This window comes from Eubalaena glacialis, chromosome X, assembly GCF_028564815.1.
Source record: "Eubalaena glacialis isolate mEubGla1 chromosome X, mEubGla1.1.hap2.+ XY, whole genome shotgun sequence".
Lineage (NCBI taxonomy): Eukaryota > Metazoa > Chordata > Mammalia > Artiodactyla > Balaenidae > Eubalaena > Eubalaena glacialis.
In genome coordinates this window covers 113,027,818-113,048,119 of record NC_083736.1, presented here as the reverse complement: position 1 = coordinate 113,048,119, position 20,302 = coordinate 113,027,818, and the positions used below count along the sequence as shown (strand labels likewise).

Here is a 20,302-nt window from a genome sequence, read left to right as displayed (position 1 = left end):
ATAATTATCACCATATAAATATTTAAAGTTAAATAAACCTACAAACAGAATCCAATCCCCACCTTTTATACCATGCCATACCCCAGCCTTTGTTCACACCTCCTGGGCATGGTGTGTTCAGACAGCAGGAACACTAGTCTGGTTAGAGAATATTTTCCAGGTGAGAATTAGTTACACCTAATATTGAGGCCAAGCTCAATTTGGATTTGAATGTCAGACTAAATTATTTTGAATTCATCCTGTAGGTAATGGTAAGTCATTCACGGCTTTTGAGCAGAAGAATGATGCAACAAAAGAACATTTTAAGACAACTGCAATAATCTCTAGGCATGAGAATGATGAGGGAACAGACTAAGGTAATGGTGACAACAGAAATAAAAAGGTAAGAATAGACAAAGGGATATTACAAAGGAAGTATTAACCTGATTCAATAACTGCCAAGTTAAGGAAATGACGGAGAAGTTAAATAAACATGCCACCAAAATTTAAAGAATAGGTTACAGCAGAAATGGTGGTAAGATTACCTATTTCTTTCCTCTATTCATTCAAAATAAGGGAAACATCTCACTTAAATCTATCCAGCTTTTCCCACTGATATTCAAATGGAAGAGGAAAGAGTCAGGAATCAGAACGTACAGTCTCTACTAACATAGTACCTCCAAAATCAGTTAAGTACTTTGTACCCTGACTCCTAATAACAGCAGTAGCTTCCATTTTCTGGGCATCTACAAGTCAAGCACAGCATTACCCCATTTTTCAGATAGAAAACAAAGTTGAGAGCAGTTAAGTAACCTGCCTAGAGTGTCTCAATCAGTGGAAGAGCTTAGATTCTAACACTGATCTTACTCTAACATGATTTCCACTAAATTTATATTGCCTAAACCACTAAATATCCAAACTTGAACAGAATAAGAGTTACATTAAAAAAAACTGTCCTGACTTACCGGTATCTATGTACAAACACTCCCTTAAATATTGCATTCATCATATTTTCTATTTCATCTTGATTTTCTTGAAGCTGAAAAGAACACATCATTTCTTTTCAATTGTAATGGAAGAAAACCAAAAGGACATCTAAAAGTTGTTACAAGCACAAATGCAGGTTTCTCCAGTGTTTTGGTTATTACACCCAATTCCTTTTTTTTTTTTAACATCTTTATTGGAGTATAATTGCTTTACAATGGTGTGTTAGTTTCTGCTTTATAACAAAAATATGGAATGCTTCACGAATTTGCATGTCATCCTTGCGCAGGGGCCATGCTAATCTTCTCCGTATCGTTCCAATTTTAGTATATGTGCTGCCGAAGCGAGCACCCAATTCTTAATTCCACTAAACGAAGTGTCCACATACAAAAATTAACAGCTGTTGTCTATCAGGTAGCCACAGTCCCTTGATACCTGGAATATTTGTACTTGGTTTTTAATGTTTAGCTGGTAGACTAATTTTTTAAATGGTCACATATTTTCATTGTATAAATGTACATAAAGAAATCTGTTATGTAGTTTATTATAATACATATCTATTATATAACATATAATCAAGAAAGCATAACAATGTTTCATTATCTTGGTCTTTAGCATCTGAAAAATAAGTCATGTTAACTAGTACCTGCTCAAAGAACAAAAACGATTTGAGTAAAATAACTTGGCAAAAAATTTGTCTCCCTGCTAAATATTTTTGAGGGAAACAAGGCCCACTTGAAATAATCAACTAAACATTTCAAATCTTGGTTGACTTATTTACTCCCATATATTTTCAATTCAGAGCTTGAGAGTTAAGAGAAAATTGTTTCAGAGCTTGAGAATTACAAGGAAAATCTTTCACACGCTAAGTATTAATTAGCTTTTAGATTATGTTCTGTTTCTGTAAAATGTTTTTTTTCTTTTCATGAATATAATCTCACATTTCCAAATAATGCTAACAAGGGCATGCACTTGTATTCATTAGCACAGTCAAAGGCACAGGTGGTCTTTCAACATGTTTAAAAACTTAACCCAAGCTAGAAGTATTAATATCTTATATTTGTACAAGAATTTTAAACTCAAAACCCGTTTTTACCTATATCCACTCATTCTATGTTCAGAATCTTAGAATCAGGCCATAATTTCATGCATTATGTTCATCTAATAAAGCATCCAATGCAATTTATTAACTAAGTTAAGGGGCAAAAAGGTCAATTCTTCATTTCAACTACAGTTGACCCTTGAACAACGCAGAGGCTAGGGACGTTGACCCTCCACACAGTTGAAAATCCAAATAAAACTTATAGTCGGCCCTCCGTATATGCAGTTTCTCTGTATCCACAGTTTCTCCACATACAAGGTTCCACAACCAAAGATTCAACCAACCGTGGATCATGTAAGTACTGTAATATTTACTACTGAAAAAAAATCCAAGTATAAATGGATTTGCACAGTTCAAACCTGTATTGTTCAAGGGTCAACCGTACGTGAAAAAGATGAGGAGTTTAGGCATGGTGGAAATGTGGGCAAGATTTTTCTGGCTTTTCTTGAGCAGGGGGCATTTTAAAAAGTTATTGGCTATCTCAGAAATAACCAACTTTTAAATTATAGTTACCACTACCCCCCAAAAAAATGTCAAACTCAAGTAAGTAATTTATGGAATACCACGGCAAATATTTTAACTCAACTGCATTACTAATATCTCTGAAACATCAGACTTTGCCTATTAGAAATAAAAATAAACATCCCCAATATCAGATAGCAAAATATTACATCACCAATGAAGGAGGAATTTAAATCAAAAACACAACATCAAGGGAATTCCCTGGCAGTCCAGTGGTTAGGACTCGGCACTTTCACTGCCAGGGCCTGGGTTCAATCCCTGGTCAGGGAACTAAGATCCCACAAGCTGCACGGCATGGGGGCAGGGGAGACAGCAACAACAATGACCAAAAAACACAACATCGAAAGATTTTATTTATTATTATTTAGCATAAAACTGAAAAAATATATTTTCCTCATTCAAAGTTGAATTTGGTGGTCATTAATGTTAACCAAGTGCCTCTTACACTACAAAAAAACCAAAAACACAGATTATGACAGCATAAATAGCTTATAAGTTATTTTTCAAAGTGACTTTACATAAGTGAAACCTCATTTCATCCTGACAATAAGCTGAGGGAGGAAGTTAGGAGAGATATTTTCACAGTAGAGATGAATAACACTAAAGCATTAAGCAGCTTGTCAGACTGGCCCAGGACTCCTTATGTGAAGCCTTGAACTCTTAATCCTAGTCCACACAGAAAGAATATATACACAGAAGGTATTGTTGGCATGAATAATCAACAAAAATAAGTTAGATGTATAAACAACCTGAAACATGTTGTTTAACTTTTTCAAAAAAAATTATCTGATGAACTAGCAAAGTTATATCATAATTAATGGTGACCAAGTTAGTTACAGATTAATAGCTTAAATATTCAGTGCAAAAGTGTACGTACCTCTTTCCGCTTCTGTAGCAGGAGTTCTAGTCTCTCATTGGCTCGTTTTCCAATCATTTTATTCCGTTCTGCCTCATATTGTCTTTGTGTATTATCCATATTAATGCTAAGATTTAGTGCCACATTCACCAAAGCTGTCATCAACTTCATAGCTATTTTTAAATGGAAAATGTTGAACTTAGTCTCACAGATACAAAAATTTACAAGTTAAGATCAAATTAAGAGAAATTAAAAACAAGATGGGCTGTTCCGCTTCTAACAGAAAAGAAAAATATAGCTGCTACAAATGACAACAACAATAGTAAAACAACAGCTAATGTGTATTGAATACTTACTATATGTCAGTTACCTATGCTAAATACTTCTCATGGATTAACTCCTAATCCTTACAACAGCCCTCAAAGTTAAGTATTATCCTCATTTCATTCATGAAGAACCTGAAGCTCAGGGAGATTAAGAAATTTGCCTCAGACTACACAGTTCATATACATAGTTAAACCAAGATTCAAAACTAGGTAATCTGACTCTAGACTATGCTCAAATCCCACTATACTATGATATACATGTCCCCTACAATGACCTTTTCCAGAGACCATGATTCACCTTCTAAATAAATTTTGATTCATACAGCAGTCATTTAGCTATCCAGTAACCAAAGGGGGAGGGAACTTAAGTGCTTTTTATCAAAGTACAGTGTGTAGAAATGTTGGACAGTTTTATCAGTATTTGATTTCCTTTAATTTTACTCTATTACATATCATCATAAAGACAATGGTGCGATTATGAAGGACAGATCTAGATAAAAAGTCAAAAGTACAAAGAGTAAAATATCACTCAATAAAGTGCTTTTTATCAGAGTTCCTCCAGATCTCTACCTTCTGTTACTGAACTCTTGCTACTGAGACAAGACTCACTGCCTGTGATTTCAAACTTATTAATTGAAATATCTGAACACTTTATGCTTAATATAGCTTAGTCTAGACTATGTCTCAGACCTGGTTCACTGCAATGATAGAACACCACAAAACTAAACTTTAATTTGTGGCTATTGGCTCTCTTTAAAAGAAATTCCCAATCTTCTGCTCTGAGCTATTCCACACCTTCAGCAAACCAGTTTGTCATTCTGATCTAAAATTACCCACCTTACCCCATCATATATATTTTAATTTACTTTAACTGTTCAAGTTCTTAACATCAAAGCTACCTAAATTCACAGAGCAAGATCACGTTCATATTTTGTGACCTCAAATCTAAAAGCAAAACCTACAGGGAGATTGTATGCATTTTATTTTTTTTTAAATGGAGGGCTGAGCAGAAGTACATCTTTAATCATAGCTTTAATTCTCTGGGGAAATACTCTAAAGGAAAAAAACATCCCCACACTTAGAGAAAGAAAAATTTTTGTAGAAATCAAAATATTCTATCATTAAGGCTTAGAATACTATAGTAACAATTAATGCCTAGTTGATTTATTCAAACTCAAACCAAAAAGCACATATTCAATAATAGTACTTTCAGCACAAAAGAGAAACCAAAACATTTTATCAACATCAACACTAAAAATCACTGTTCTAGAATTAATCATGTGAGCCTTAAAAATGTAACTCATTTCATTAAAATTTAAAGATCAAAGAATTTGACTCAGCCTAAAGTTACTCAGAAGCGTAAGAAAAATCAACTTTTTGTGGTGTGATTAAATAAGCATCATCCTGTAGTGACCATCATACCAGGAGGGACTATGCTAGCAGAGACTATGCATAAAGGTCATTTAGAACTACATATCCAAAATGACTGTTCCCCAAATTTACTGTCAATACCTTCCTTGATAAAACATATTTCAAGAACCCAACAGATCACTATGCCACAGAAAGGGAGAAGAGGTGGATAGGAAACAAGTAGGTTTACCACAAGAAAATTAATTGTAGTATGCCTTCAGAGAATCAAAACTGAAAATATCACTCCATTCCCAGTAATTCGTGAGGGCTGAAGGAGAGGGGAGAGTGTCCTCTTAGGGGCTACTTAATAAACAAAATTAATTTGTCACCATTATTTCATTTCTTTTAATGAAAATCATTTTCATCTCTAACCTAAGAAAATGCACAGAAAATATTTCTAAATACTGACCTGCCAGGGTGCTTGTGTGTCGAAATGCTCTGACTTGTGAGTCAGACAATCCTGTAAGAAGTGAAATGACCGTATCCATCATGTACTCATCATATATGATACTATATTGACATTGCCGTACTAATACGCCAATGAATTCACAGAAACTGGATTTGAACTTCTTCCACTGAGGACCAGCCATGGTAAGTGGATAATCTCCACTATCCTAAAACAGAAATTTTAAACAGCAATTTCATTTAAAACACATGACTTAATAAACTTTTACTTTTTTTCAAATACCCTAGGCAGAAGCTAAAAGACTCCTTTATCGGACCTCCCTGGCGGCGCAGTGGTTAAGAATCCGGCGGCCAATGCAGGGGACACAGGTTCGAGCCCTGGTCCGAGAAGATCTCACATGTCACAGAGCAACTAAGCCCGTGCGCCACAACTACTGAGCCTGTGCTCTGGAGCCCGCAAGCCACGACTACTGAGCCCACGTGCCACAACTACTGAAGTCCACACACCTAGAGCCCATGCTCTGCAACGAGAAGCCACCGCAATGAGAAACCCGCGCACCGCAACGAAAAGTAGCCCCCGCTTGCCGCAACTAGAGAAAGCCCGCGCACAGCAATGAAGATCCAATGCAGCCAAAAATAAAATATAAATAAATAAACAGATTTATAAAGACTCCTTTATCTCATCTTTCTTCTGTAATAAATCCTCAAAGTAGGCAGAAGAATAATATGCAAAGGTAGAGGTACCTTTGAACACATCTCTTTTATTTAAGATCAAAATGGATGGGACTTTCCTGGTGGTCCAGTGGTAAAGAATCCGCCTTACAATATGCAGGGGACACAGGTTCGATCCCTAGACAGGGAACTGGGATACCATATGCCGCGGGGCAACTAAGCCCGCGAGCCACAACTACTGAACTCGCGCCTCAACTAGAGAGCCCGCATGCCGCAAACTACAGAGCCCACGTACTCTGGAACCCGCGCTCCACAACTAAAGAGAAGCCCGTGAGCCGCAAATAAAGATCCCACATGCCTCAACAAAGATCCCTCATGCTGCAACTAAGACCCGATGCAGCCCTAAATAAATAAATAAATAAATAAACAAACAAATAAATAATCTTTAAAGAAAACAAAATGGATATTCTGAATTCACTCTAACCAATGAAAACATATACCAATTACATACCAAAATAAAAAGCCTCTCCCATCAAACAAAACATTATTCTGATAAGCAAAGATACGGTTACTAAATTTCTTTAAAACAAAACCAAACCAACATCAAACCAAAGTTATATGTTTTAATGGATTCAAAATGATGAAATCACATTCTCAGCCAGTCTAATGGATTGATGTATGAGTTATAAATAATCGAAGGATTACAATGTATGTTTTCATTAGCTTCAGGACATCAAATAGTCGGCAGATGCAAACAATGAGATAATTTTTTAAAAAATGGAAATGTAGCTAGAATGACCTGGGAAGACAGGTACTCAAGTACTCCTATATATAAGATGGGGCATTCACCAATGAAGATACATTGAGGTCCTCCATAAATCATTAAAAACAAGCAAGTCATAAAGATAAAAACAGAGATCAATACTACACAGAATCTCTAAAAGTAAGAGTTTCTGACAAGAATGTCCTAGAAACTTAAGGTCATTTTATCAGTATGGTTTAGTAAAATTTTTAACAATTAAATTTTGTCGTTAGAGCCATACATTTTTAAAAATTTTAAGTCATGCCATTAACAAGTTGAACTATGTCTCATCTGAGAATAAGGTCCTAATACTCCACAAAAAGGTTTTCTTCCACATTTTCTGATTGGCTCATTTAGTGTTATATTGAAAAGTGTCATCTTAATTGCTGTTAGCAACTTGGTTTGCTGATATTTTCAAATCTTATTTCAGGATTCTTGTTTCAAATAGCTGTTTAGAAGAAAGAAAGTTCTCACTAAAACATTTAATATCAGAAGGTTAAAATAATACCATTCCTCATAATTATATCTCAATTACTTAGAGACTGATTAATAGCACTTAGTGATCATCAAAGCCATTTTAACAACTCTTGTCTATCTTTTAGAATGATAGTTGAAAGCTCCTTCATCTGAGTAAGCAAAAAAAAAAAAAAAGATCAAATAAAACTCAAATGAGACAAGGCTTTCTACTTGAAAATTCATGGTGAAAAGCTTTAAAGAGTAAAACTACTGGTGCTGGAATACAGCTGTGAACAAAACAAACAAAAATCCCTGCCCTGAAGGAGTTTATATTATAGTAAATCTAAATATGTCTTTATTGGCAACAATACTTCAAAGACATCACTGTGATAAAGGATCAACTAAAGTCTAAGCTACTACTTATTATGGATTTGTATTATTCTTACTACTCATATTTGAAACATAAATAAGACTTTAAACAATTTTATATATATATATATATGTATGTATGTATTTTCCTTTGCCTAAGCTTCCACCTGGTTCCCCAAGTATTTATCGAATCTTCCTTCTACAACATTCTAAGGTATGTTTGTAGGCACTTAATTTTATTCTTCCTTGAAATTTTAATTTTTTGACAAATAGAAACAGCTACCATTTATTAAGTTCTTACTATATGCCAGGCATTGTAAAATGCTAAGGAATTTTTCAAACATTACTGCATTCAATTTTCATAACAGCCTTATAAGTATTTTTATATTTATTATTTATTTATAAATTTATTTATTTTATTTATTTATTTTTGGCTGCGTTGGGTCTTCGTTGCTACGCGCGGGCTTTCTCTAGTTGCGGCGAGCGGGGGCTACTCTTCCTTGCGGTGCGCAGGCTTCTCATTGCGGTGGCTTCTCTTGTTGCAGAGCACGGGCTCTAGGCGCGTGGGCTTCAGTAGTTGTGGCACACGGGCTCAGTAGTTGTGGCTCGTGGGCTCAGTAGTTGTGGCTCGCGGGCTCTAGAGTGCAGGCTCAGTAGTTGTGGCGCACAGGCTTAGTTGCTCCGTGGCACGTGGGATCTTCCCGGACCAGGGCTCGAACCCGTGTCCCCTGCATTGGCAGGCGGATTCTTAACCAGTGCGCCACCAGGGAAGCCCTTAATAAGTATTTTTAGCTCCATTTTACAGATGATGAAACTGATGCTAAGACAATTTGCCCAAGGTCACATGGCCATCATTTGATTGGATTTCTACTGCCAAAGCTCTTACCCACAACACTAATATTCAGAATTTAATACTCTGAAGAGTAAATCAAGATCAAGATGCATAAAATTATCATAACATTTAGGGTAATAACTTACCTCATCAAACTCTTCAGTCATTTTTCGAATTATTTCAGAGTTCTGCATATGTCTAAACATTTCTGCTGTGACAACACCTGAAATTTGCAAGTGTAAGAAGTTAACGGTAAATTAAAAAAATAACTTCTAAGTCCATCTCTAACACTAAAATGTCTACAATCGCACAATAAGGTGTACTTCAATATCACCTGATCTTTACCATGTTACTCAACCCTATAAAGCACAAATGCCATTCTCAACACATACAAGAAAACAGCCCCACACTTCTGACAGGTATCTTTTTTTCCTAGAACAATCAGCCTTAGCCATTTCTACTTGACTTACTTTACTCATGCCTAGAATGACTAAGACCCTTTAATATAAAGCATATGTCATCAAGCATGAGGCAGCAGCCAGGGTAACATTTAAAACCTTGAGGATGAACCTGAAGAAAATAAGGGAAAGAGTAATAGGTAGACTTCCCTTTAGCCAGGTTTCTTTATTAAGTACAACAATATGTAAGGCAACTACATGCCATCATCCCCTCAAAGGGCTTCAAATAAACATAAGTAGTAAGCTGTAGTTCCTGCTCATCCAGAAGCCTGTAATCTAGTTGTAAGTTTAAACAAAGAATGGGGGGGGGGAGCAGAGAGAAAGGGAAAAATAAAGTATTAAAGTTAGTACATAATAAATGCCCAAATGAGTTGAAAAGCCAAGAAAGGCTATAGCTCAGACAAAAGAAAAAGATCTGGATAAGTAGGTGTTTCTTATAAGGACATTTAGAGTTTTAAAGGAGGATGGAAGAGGCGAGGAGAAAGGATGCACATTACAAGAAGTAGTATAATTGTATCACTTTGCTGTACACCTGAAATTAACACAACACTGCAAATCAACTGTATTTCAAAAAAAAAAGTAGTAAAAGTTAGCCAGGTATAGGTCAAATATCAAAAAAGGGGTTTCTAGGAAAAAGTTATGAGCAGGAGACAATGCAAGAAGAAGTCATACAAGAATTTCCACTGATGGGGTGTCAGATTTTTTTTAAAAAAAGAAAAAATGTAAAAAGTGAATTTCCTAAACCACATTTCTAATGCTAGATTATTTATTCTTTGCCAGTCTAATCACTATGAATACCATAAATATAGTAACATCTAAAAGAATGTCTTGGGGCTTCCCTGGCAGTCCAGTGGTTAAGACTCCACACTCCCAATGCAGAGGGCAAGGGTTCGATCCCTGGTTGGGGAACTAAGCCCCTACATGCAGCACGGCACAGCTAAACAAAAAAATTTTTTTAATTTAAAAATAAAAGAATGTCTTGGTACAGGAACATGAGATTTATTATAAAAGTTAGATATATTTCAATTGACCAAGCTCTATTTTATATATGCATGCACACGTGTGTGTGCGTATAAATTTAAAAACAACAATAGAACATCATACTCTCTTTCCAACCCCAAATCTGAAAAGAACAACCGCTATGTGAGCTCCCTCTCTATGGGCATACAATCTGAAGACCTTCCAGTAGCGTAACAAAACCAGCAGGAGTAGAATAGGAACTAACATCCATTGAGCCGCCTATGCACCAGCCACTTCAGCCCTGGTAACAAGCCTATATAGGAGGTACTATAATCCTGGCTTTACAGATGAGGAAACCGATGCTAAGGCAAAGAGAAGTTAAATAATTTGTATGAGATTATTAGTCTACATCTTGCTGCCCAGCCCCAGGTGAGATCAATTTCTACTGGTACTGTGAAAGAGCCCTTACTTACCACATTAAAAAACCAAATGATTGTTTAAAAATATTAACAAATTTGAAAGAAAGCATGATTTCCCTGACTAAAGAAGCACATTCTCGAAAACCTTTCGAGGGGTTTTTAATTTATATCTAGAGCCACGGATGTATCTCCAGAACCTTCTCACACTTTATACCCAGGTACTGTAAATTTGGCAGTGCTAGAGAAGGACAAATAACTCAATCCCTGAAATTATTTCTACGAAATAAGCATTTATATATAAATAAATCTCAAAGTAAACATATTGCATACATTTTGACAAACTTCTAAAGCTCCTCCTCTCATCTCATAGACCATATAACAGCCATAAACCCAAATATAAGCAGAAAACAAAATAGCTATCACAAACTCTATGCATATAATAACTCCTGAGGCAGGTGTAAAGGAGCCATCAGGACATCAGGCCAGCTCCCACTGCCTTAAAAGTGTGGGGGACATGAAGCAAGACTGCTTTAAAAACTGGTAAACTGAAAAGTGACAGCTGACCAGGAAAGAAAGAAGGAAACAACACTGGCCACAGAATCACCAACCACAGAGCAGTCTGGAGCCATTCAGTGTAGGGTCAAACATCTCTCCACATACCTCAATACTGCAGAAGGCATAACTACAGTAAAATAACTGATGCTCATAATAACAATCCTAAATCCAAAGGAAACAGTACACTGTATATACTTAAGCATGTTTCTAACTCATTTATAAAAGAATTCTACCAAAATATTTTTGAGTATGTTTTGTAAGTACTTAATGACCTTAACTTTGATTACATGGTAAATTCCTCTTTATGGAGCTTCCTTGCTTCTAAAATAAATATTATAGCAGTGTTTAAATCTACCTGTTTTCAACACCTTCAATTTTAAAAAATTTTCACAACCTTGTTTGTGACAAGGTATGTCCAAATGTTTAATGGGCAAGCTCCTGATTTATAAATACAGTGATGCCAGAAAAGGAATGTATCTGATAAAGGGGAATGCTCTGACTACGGCATTGTTTTAAAACTGCAATTCAGAAGCCTAGTTAGGAAACTAAAACTGATCAAACTATGGTATAATAGGTAAGACTGAATATAAAAATTAGAATTTCAACTCATTAAATTATTTCTGGCACCTGTTCAGTTGTTCTGCAATCAACCTTCCATTTTCAAAGAATCTAAAGAGAAAGGACATTGCCCTTGATTATATAACACCACAAACAGGTACTTGTACCCTTCTACTCCAGAAAGATGGAATGGACATAGACAAAAAAAAAATAACATCAACATATCTCATTTTCTAAAGAGTTAATCTGGTTCATCATACTGTCATTACTACAACACTTCCTCTGAGCAGATTCAGTAGAATTTTCTAATACTGATTTACAGCTACCTTTAGCTAAGAAGTAAACTAGGCATTAAAATTTCTCAAAAACGGCCATATTAATGGCATTATGAAGACCATAGACTCAAGAAGTTAATAAATTTGTCTATCAGGCCTCACATATATAACATTTAATATGCAGACTGCACTGAAAGTTGTGATCGACCTCATAAAATGCATCAGTTCTTAAAATGTTACTTGTTTTCCAATTCCAATGACAGGATTTTTAAAGAAGTTTTGTAGAATTAAAGGAGTAGACATAAGTAAATTGTTTCCTGGGATCTCTTTTCAGATTTGTTTATTAAATCAGTCATTCTTTAGCACCTTAATTTTTTAGATCTACTTTTAGGCAATCTTCCCTCCTCCTAACTTCTAATGCCCATGTTTTTGGTGCCATTTTCATTAAAAAATGTAATACCCTTGGAAAACTCTGTAACATTTATTAGCCTGTGCATCTTCTAGAATTTCAAGGATGGGCCAAGTATTAGGGAGACACAGAATAAATCAGAACCTGCCCATGATCTTGACTAACTCATTTACTGATCCAGATCAGGATGTATGACTCCCCAACTTACACAATTTTGTCCCCCTGGCCAAATGTGTGTGCTACATGTTTTTGTCTCAGGGAAGACATTTTATATTTTCCCTACTCTTACTTCAAAATCTTTTAAAATAAAGTATAAACACTTTTAAAAAGACCCCGCTCCCCACTCCAGTTTCTCTACCTTTTAGGAAAAAAAACCTGTAAATGTCACCAATACCTTACTTTACTTACTTACTTAGTTACTTACTTACCTACTTACTTACTGTTATTCATGGCACTTTTTAACTCCCTACACTTTACAATTCCCTGTCACTTGAACCTGTATCTCTTCATTATCTTCCTCCTCCCTTCTTAATCCATTTCTTTGCTCCTAAAACCAGATGCTGAAAGTGGGAAATATATCTAATAAAGTAACATAACAATTATAAATTGCCAAGTTTTTTTTTTAAGTTTTTTTTGGTTATATTTATTTATTTATTTATTTATTAGAGAGCTCCTGACTTAATTATTTATTTATTTACTTTATTTTTTTGGCTGTGCTGGGTCTTCGTTTCTTTGCGAGGGCTTTCTCTAGTTGTGGCAAGTGGGGGCCACTCTTCATCGCGGTGCGCGGGCCTTTCACTGTCGCGGCCTCTCTTGTTGCAGGGCACAGGCTCCAGATGCGCAGGCTCAGTAGTTGTGGCTCACGGGCCTAGTTGCTCCGCGGCATGTGGGATCTTCCCAGACCAGGGCTCAAACCCGTGTCCCCTGCATTAGCAGGCAGATTCTCAACCACTGCGCCACCAGGGAAGCCCAATTGCCAAGTTTTTAGTTAACTTTCACATATGAATATAACAGTCTCAACAGACTTTCTCTCTTTGTTCTTTGCTCTTTTTTCCTTACATACATTTTGTATGGTTATAATGCAAATAACTCAGTATCATGGCATTAGTTTCCACATAAAGTGCTAATAATCTTTAGGTGAAACAAAAAAGGAGAGAACATTTGAGAACATTCTGCTTCCAAAATAAATATATCTTACCTTTACAGCCTGAACACTGAATAAAAAAGTTGATGAGGTCAAGAAGTGCTATATCTCGGTCATGCTTGTATGACTCTATCCAATCATCTACCACCGACTACAGCAGAGGGGGAAAAGAACCATTAGTTTTTTCTAACGTTCTTAGAGTTAATTAAGTCAGATTAAAGTCGTTAAGATTCAACATTAAGTGGTATCACATTATTTCAATAAATACATACACTTGTATACTAAAATGTAAAGTTAAATTTTAACAATAAAATGGAATCAAATTCAGTAAATTAATCACCTGATTGTACATAAATGATCCATCTTCCTTATTTTTGCATTAAAAGGAATCTGAAAACTAAATATGGGACCCAACTCTATAAACTGAAATTTCTTAGTGATATTATAGATATCTTAGAAAATACTGATATTTGACTAAAATATTGTACTAAGTAATATCTAAGTATTAACACTGCAATGGAATGAAAATTTTACAAAATTTTTAAAAAGAAGTGAATGCCTGGGTCAATGAGGAAATGCAAATAAAATAACACCTTTCCTCAACAGTGAGCACTAATAGTCCCATATTAATAAGAAATAAGCATCAAAAGAAAGTAGGATAGTTCATGGATCCGGAGACTTAATATTGTTAGATGACAGTACCCTCCAAATTGATCTACAGACTCAATGCAATCCCTATCAAAATCCCAGCTGGCTTCTTAGCAGAAATTGAAAAGTTGATCCTAAAATCCTTAGGGTAATGCAAGGTATCCAGAATAGTCAAAACAGTCTTGAAAAAAGAACAAAGTTGAAGGACTCACACTTCATGATTTTAAAACCTACTACAAAGCTACAGTAATCAAGACAGTACAGTACTGGCATAAGGACAGATATGTAGATTAATGGAATAAAACTGAGAGTCCAGAAATAAACCCTTAGATTGATGGTCATTTGATTTTTGACAAGGATGCCAACCCAATTCAATAGCGAAAGACTAGTCTTTTCAATAAATGGTGCTGGGACAACTGGATATCTGTATGCAAAAGAATGAAGCTGGACCCTATCTCACATATACACAATCAAAGACCTAAATGTAAGAGTTAAACCTATGAAACACAGAAGTAAATCTTCATAACCATTGAGTTAGGCAAACCCTTCTTATATATTAGACCAAAAGCACAAGAGACAAAAGAAAAAATAAATTTGACTTATTCAAAATTAAAACTTTGTTCTTGAAAGGACTCCATCAAGGAAGTGAAAAGACAACCCACAGAAAGGGAGAAAATACTTGCAAATCATATATCTGATATGGAACTTGTGCCCAGAAAATATAAAGAACTACAATTCAATAATTTTAAAAAGCCAAATAACTCAATTAAAAATATAGGCAAAGGATCGGAATAGACAGTTCTATACAGAAGATATACAAATGGCCCTTAGCACATGCAAAGATGCTCAGTGTAATTGGCCACAAAGGAAATGGAAATCAAAACCACAATAAGATACCACTTCACTCCCACTAAGATGGCTATAATAAAAAGTACAGACAATAATAAATGCTGGCAAGAATTTGGAGAAATGGAATGCTAAAACACTGCTTGTAAAAAAGTAAAATGGTGCTGCCACTTTGTAAAAACAGTTTGGCAGCTCCTCAAAAGGCTAAAGAGTTAAATGACCCTGGAACTCAACTCCTAGGTATTTATTACCCAAGAGAAATGAAAACGTTATGTCCAAACAAAAACTTGTACAATAATACTCATAACAGCATTATTCACAACAGCCAAAAAGTGGAAACAAACCACAGGTACATCAAGGGATGAATGGATAAATAAAGCATGGCATATCCATACAAGGGAATGTTACTTGGCAATAAAAAAGAATGAAGTTATAATACATGCCACACCATGGATGAACCTTAAAAACACGCTAAGTCAAAGAAGCCACTCAAAAATGACCATATATTTATATGACCTCGTTTATATGAAATGTCCAGAATAGGCAAATTTATAGAAAGTAGATTCATGGTTGCCTAGACCTGGGGGCAGGTGAGGAGAAAGTGACTGCTAATGGGCACAAGGTTTCTTTCTGGGGTATTGAAAAAATTCTAAAATTAGATTGTGGTGATGGCTGCACAACTCTGTGAATGTACCAATACTAAAAATCATTGAATTTACACTTTAAAAGGGTGAATTTTATGGTTTGTGAAGTATATTTCAATATAGCAATTTTTTAAAAAACAACTAAAAAATAAAAGCAGCACTGTATTCCTTCGTGGACAAAAGAGGAAACCACAAAACAGATAAAAACAATTTTTAAATAAACAAAATTTTAAAAATTAAGATGATAAATTACAGCTAATATAAAAAATGAAAAGTCAGGAGGGAAAATGTTTTAAGTTATATACCAATAAATACGGAATTTGGGTATGAACTGAATGAATAAAATATGTACAATTTGATGTACAAAAAAGATAATATGATCACATGAAAAAGAAAAGAAAAAGAAAATATTATTTAAGAATCACCTGGCTCAGAGAGATTTACTGGACATATTCTAAAATGTTGCTTAATTTCTAGATTTCAGTCCTTTTCTATATTTTATAGCAGCTTGTGTATGTTAACCAACACAATTTATGAAAGAAATGTTTCTAAGATGATCCCCAAATATGATATGGGCAGTATCAAGAGAATATATTATGTGATATGGGAGTTTTTTTTTTTTTTTAAAACATCTTTATTTAAGTATAATTGCTTTACAATGGTGTGTTAGTTTCTGCTTTATAACAAAGTGAATCAGTTATACAATATGGGAGTTTTAAAACATGGCCCCAAGTTGTTTGACATTGCTCCCCAAAAAGAAGTGAGGTCTATGTCCCCTTCTCCAGAACAGAGTGCAGCAGAAATGATGCTTCCAAGATTAGGTCATAGAAGGCTGTTCAACTTCTGCATTGAGTTCTTGCAGTACTACAGAACTAGACACTTCCTCTCAGGATAGTCTCTCCAAACCCAGAAGCCATACTGTAAGAAGCCAAAGCCACGTGGAAGGACCATTTGTAGGTACTCCAGGTAACAGTTCCAGCTGAGCCCAGCCTTCAAATCACTCCTGACTAGGTACCAAACATGAATAAAGAAGTCTCCAGATGGTTATAGTCCCTAACTGTTTTTGTCACCTCCAGGCATTCAAGCTATCTCAGCTAAGACCCCAGGCATCATGGACGGAAGCACAGAAGAGACATCCCTATTTACCTCTGTCTGAATTCTAGATCCACAGAATCACTAAGCATAATAAAATGGTTGTTCTTTTACATCACTGAGTTTGGGGTGGTATGTTATGCAGCAATAGATAACTAGAACAAGGGCTATTCTCATCAATAAAGATACAAAAATATTTAATGAAATCTTACAAAAAAATCACATCACATCAAAAAGTTATTCATGAAGATCAAGAAGAGTTTATACTAGAGTTTATATAAGGTGCTGTAATAAATACAAATAAAATACAAATAGTAAAACTAATACAAGCTATCACAATGAAATATATTTAAAATTTTTAATCATCAAATAGTATACTAAAAACTCATTCAATAAAATTCAACATCTATTATCTAATAGAACTAGGGGCACATGCATGATTTCTTCTTTCTTAAAATTTAAGAACTATTTTAAAACCAACAGCGAGTCTTATACTTATTCACTCTCACTCATAATCACCGAAATAGGGATATCCTGGGGATACAAAAAAATGAATAATACACAGTCCCCAATCAAGGAATTAACAATCTAGAAGCAAATACAGACATGTGCATAACTATAATACAATATACTAAGTGCTATACTGGAAAGAGAAAAATAAGAAATACATTCAAGGGGAGAAGGAGATAGAGTCCAAAAATGTTTCCCCAAAAAAGAGTGACATTTGAGTTAGTCAATCCTGTGATATGGAAGGGAGAAAAATAAGACTATTCCAGGCAGTAAGAAAAACAAAAAGAAAGGTCTAGGGGCAGAGAACATATGGCGGCTAGAGAACAGCAAGTATGCCATAAGGAAATCTGGGCTGGAACTTTTAGATAAGGAAGAACTCTTAGAAGTTTGTAAACAGGAGACTTCCTTGATCAAATTTGGTTTTAGAAAGATAACACAAGTGGGAGTACACAAAACAAACTGGAGGTGGAGAGATGATTCAGGGAAATCAATGGAGAGATACTGCGGATATACTGCTTTTAAGCGGGAAAGCACACTTAGAAATAGGAAAACAAATGGCATAGAGGTACAATCTTAACATATGACAAACTATAAGCAACACAAAAATAAGGAAAATGTTCACTCTTTAAACACTGAGATATGATTAACAAAAAGAAATATAAAGCTAAGCCCTCACATTTTCTATTAAAAAATTCTGATGAGCCAAAAAGTTAAAAAAAAAAAAAAACAAACCCTACAGACTAGACAAAAATAGAATAGCCTAATTAGCTGCAGATATAAGTTGAGATTTCTGATGTTAACAAAAATGATAAGATATTAGAAAAAAAATTAATGCATTTAACCACTTAGAACAAAATACTATAGAGAAAAGTATAATATAAATATAAAAAGGAAAGTAATGAAATGGTATACAATTTAACAGAGATAATTTATCCCTTCAATAAAATTAACCAAAAATGGGAACCAGAGAGGAGGATAATTTTTTAAATTAGGAAATGACTAAATAAACCATAGCACAGTAATATAATAAGACATTATTTCTTTCAAATGTGTACACAAAATAATCATTTAAAACATTAAACAAGAAATAAAATCCACATTCTAATCACAACCATATGAAAGCTAACCATATATGGATAAGTGACAGTGAATTTGAATTTAAGAAAATACGTTGCACTATACAATTGATGATAGTTCAAAAGCTAACAATTCTTTTTCATTTTACGTGTAAAAAATGTGCCTTATTAGTTCCAATTGATATTTTAAAATTTATTTACAAAACCATACATATTTAGATAAATGCATATTTATAATCAAGATTTACATTTCAGTTATTCATTAATAACAAAAAGTTTAATGGCTAGCCTTCCCTAAACCATCCATGTGCACCTTTTGTTGATGAAAGTTAATTCCATGAAGGAAAAAAACTATTCCCTATAGCTTTTATAAATTAAATAATAATTTCATTAAGCGTGTATATTGAGTATAGTGTTGATTCAATTTTTTAAAACCATATGGGTTTAGCCTCCAGTGTAAAGCTGAAATGCTTCTACTGTCATAAAATTATGAAGAAACAAAATTAGGATGATTTGACATGGATATGACTCCAACTCCGTACTCTTCTGGTAAGAAACAGCACAAGTAATAAAATTTGTAATAGACAACAGTGATCAAAAGAATTCACTAAAGTGGACAGTGATTACATTAGGTCACTCAGCCAAGAATTCTGTATGTGCAAAGAACTTCATGCTTTAACAGCCACTATATAAACTCAAAGGAAATTGAAATGTCACAGTCAGGGTTTACATCAGCATATTTTTTGACATATTTTTTATTATATGCCATTAAAAGAAAATAATGCAGCAGAAAATGACTCAAGACACAGCTTAAAGGTCTTATGTCTGAATAGATAGATCCATTTTCTGACTAGTTTGTTGCTTTTTTCTAATACGCAGTATTAAAAATTTTTAAAACACAATTAGAAAAATCAGGGATATATTTTATATAACTCACTTAAGTTCAAAATGTACAAATGAACCAGGAAGAACACAATAAACATTACCTGCATAGCACTCTTGCCCATTTTAACAACTTCAAACAACATCATGTTTTCCACTCCATTCTGCTGGTGATGACCATTCATTCGGTTTGGACCAGAAGGAGGTTTTCCTCCTCCATTTCCACCTTTGCCCTTTTCTCCTGGGCCTTTTTTGCCTTTTTTACAAGTCTGCATAAAAATACAAGTTGCTTAAGTTATATCCTTATCCTTGAGAGTTCAAAATAAAGCTACAGCAGGAGCAGCTGATAGCGTGCATAATTATAAAACACTTAAACCTGACCTAAAGGGGAGTGCCATACACATGCGTCATAATAAAATGATATGGTTGTGACAGCCTCTTTGTGGTATCAATTTTTTTAACTTATACTACCATATACCTCATGTGACACTGCAGTTAGGAGCACAGTCTCTGTAGACTGACAGACTGCATAGGTCCCAAATTTCTATTCCTGTTAGGCTGAGTGATCTTGGGCAAGTTACTTAACCACACTGTGCTTCAGAGAGATTTTCTAATTTGTAAAGTGAGGATAAAAGTAAAAAAAAAAAAAAAAAAGTGCCTACTTCATAGGATTGTTGCTTTAGGGTGCAGACTGTAGTGGGCAGCAAGAATAACAAAACTCTATGAAATAAGTAACTCGTAATTAGTTCAACATTTTAACTTGATGTCTATTGTTAGTCTTATAAATCATTGCAGTGCATTGACAAAGGAATTCTAAACAGTATGAATAGGTATATCAACCTCTTTCTTGTTCTGGGCCTTCCCTCCAACACTTATTTATCATGAAAGTTCAATTAACGAACACTATGGAAATGAAGCCCCTTTATAAGAAAGTTAACATTGGGTGGAGGGACTTCATAAATCAGTGAAAAGGCTGCCTACATGCCTCAGATATAAAACACCTCCAACAGCATTTATACCTTATTATTAAAAAAAAAGTCACTCCCCAACTCAGAGTCCTCATTTCTAAAATGCCAGAGTTGTATCAATATCTTTACAGGTTAGAATAGAT

At 34.7% G+C, this 20,302-nt stretch overlaps 1 protein-coding gene and 1 non-coding gene across 6 annotated transcripts in view; both read right to left on the bottom strand.

Moving 5' to 3' along the window:
* The window catches only part of STAG2 (STAG2 cohesin complex component), a 115,489-nt gene that overhangs the window by 49,547 nt on the left and 45,640 nt on the right, over positions 1-20,302 (bottom strand). For 4 of the 5 annotated variants that reach the window (XM_061179392.1, XM_061179393.1, XM_061179391.1 and 1 more), the window contains exons 4-9: positions 19,296-19,460; positions 13,548-13,644; positions 8,862-8,938; positions 5,589-5,793; positions 3,465-3,616; positions 945-1,018 (exon numbers count right to left, since the gene is read on the bottom strand). In XM_061179392.1, coding sequence (XP_061035375.1) covers positions 945-1,018; positions 3,465-3,616; positions 5,589-5,793; positions 8,862-8,938; positions 13,548-13,644; positions 19,296-19,460 — 770 coding nt within the window. Of the gene's footprint in view, positions 1-944; positions 1,019-3,464; positions 3,617-5,588; positions 5,794-8,861; positions 8,939-13,047; positions 13,069-13,547; positions 13,645-19,295; positions 19,461-20,302 lie in introns of those variants that run through there. The other variant, XM_061179396.1, reaches the window with a different exon arrangement.
* On the bottom strand, positions 1,208-1,314 carry LOC133082832 (U6 spliceosomal RNA). Its single transcript, XR_009699048.1, has one exon. It is a non-coding gene; the product is annotated as a U6 spliceosomal RNA (small nuclear RNA).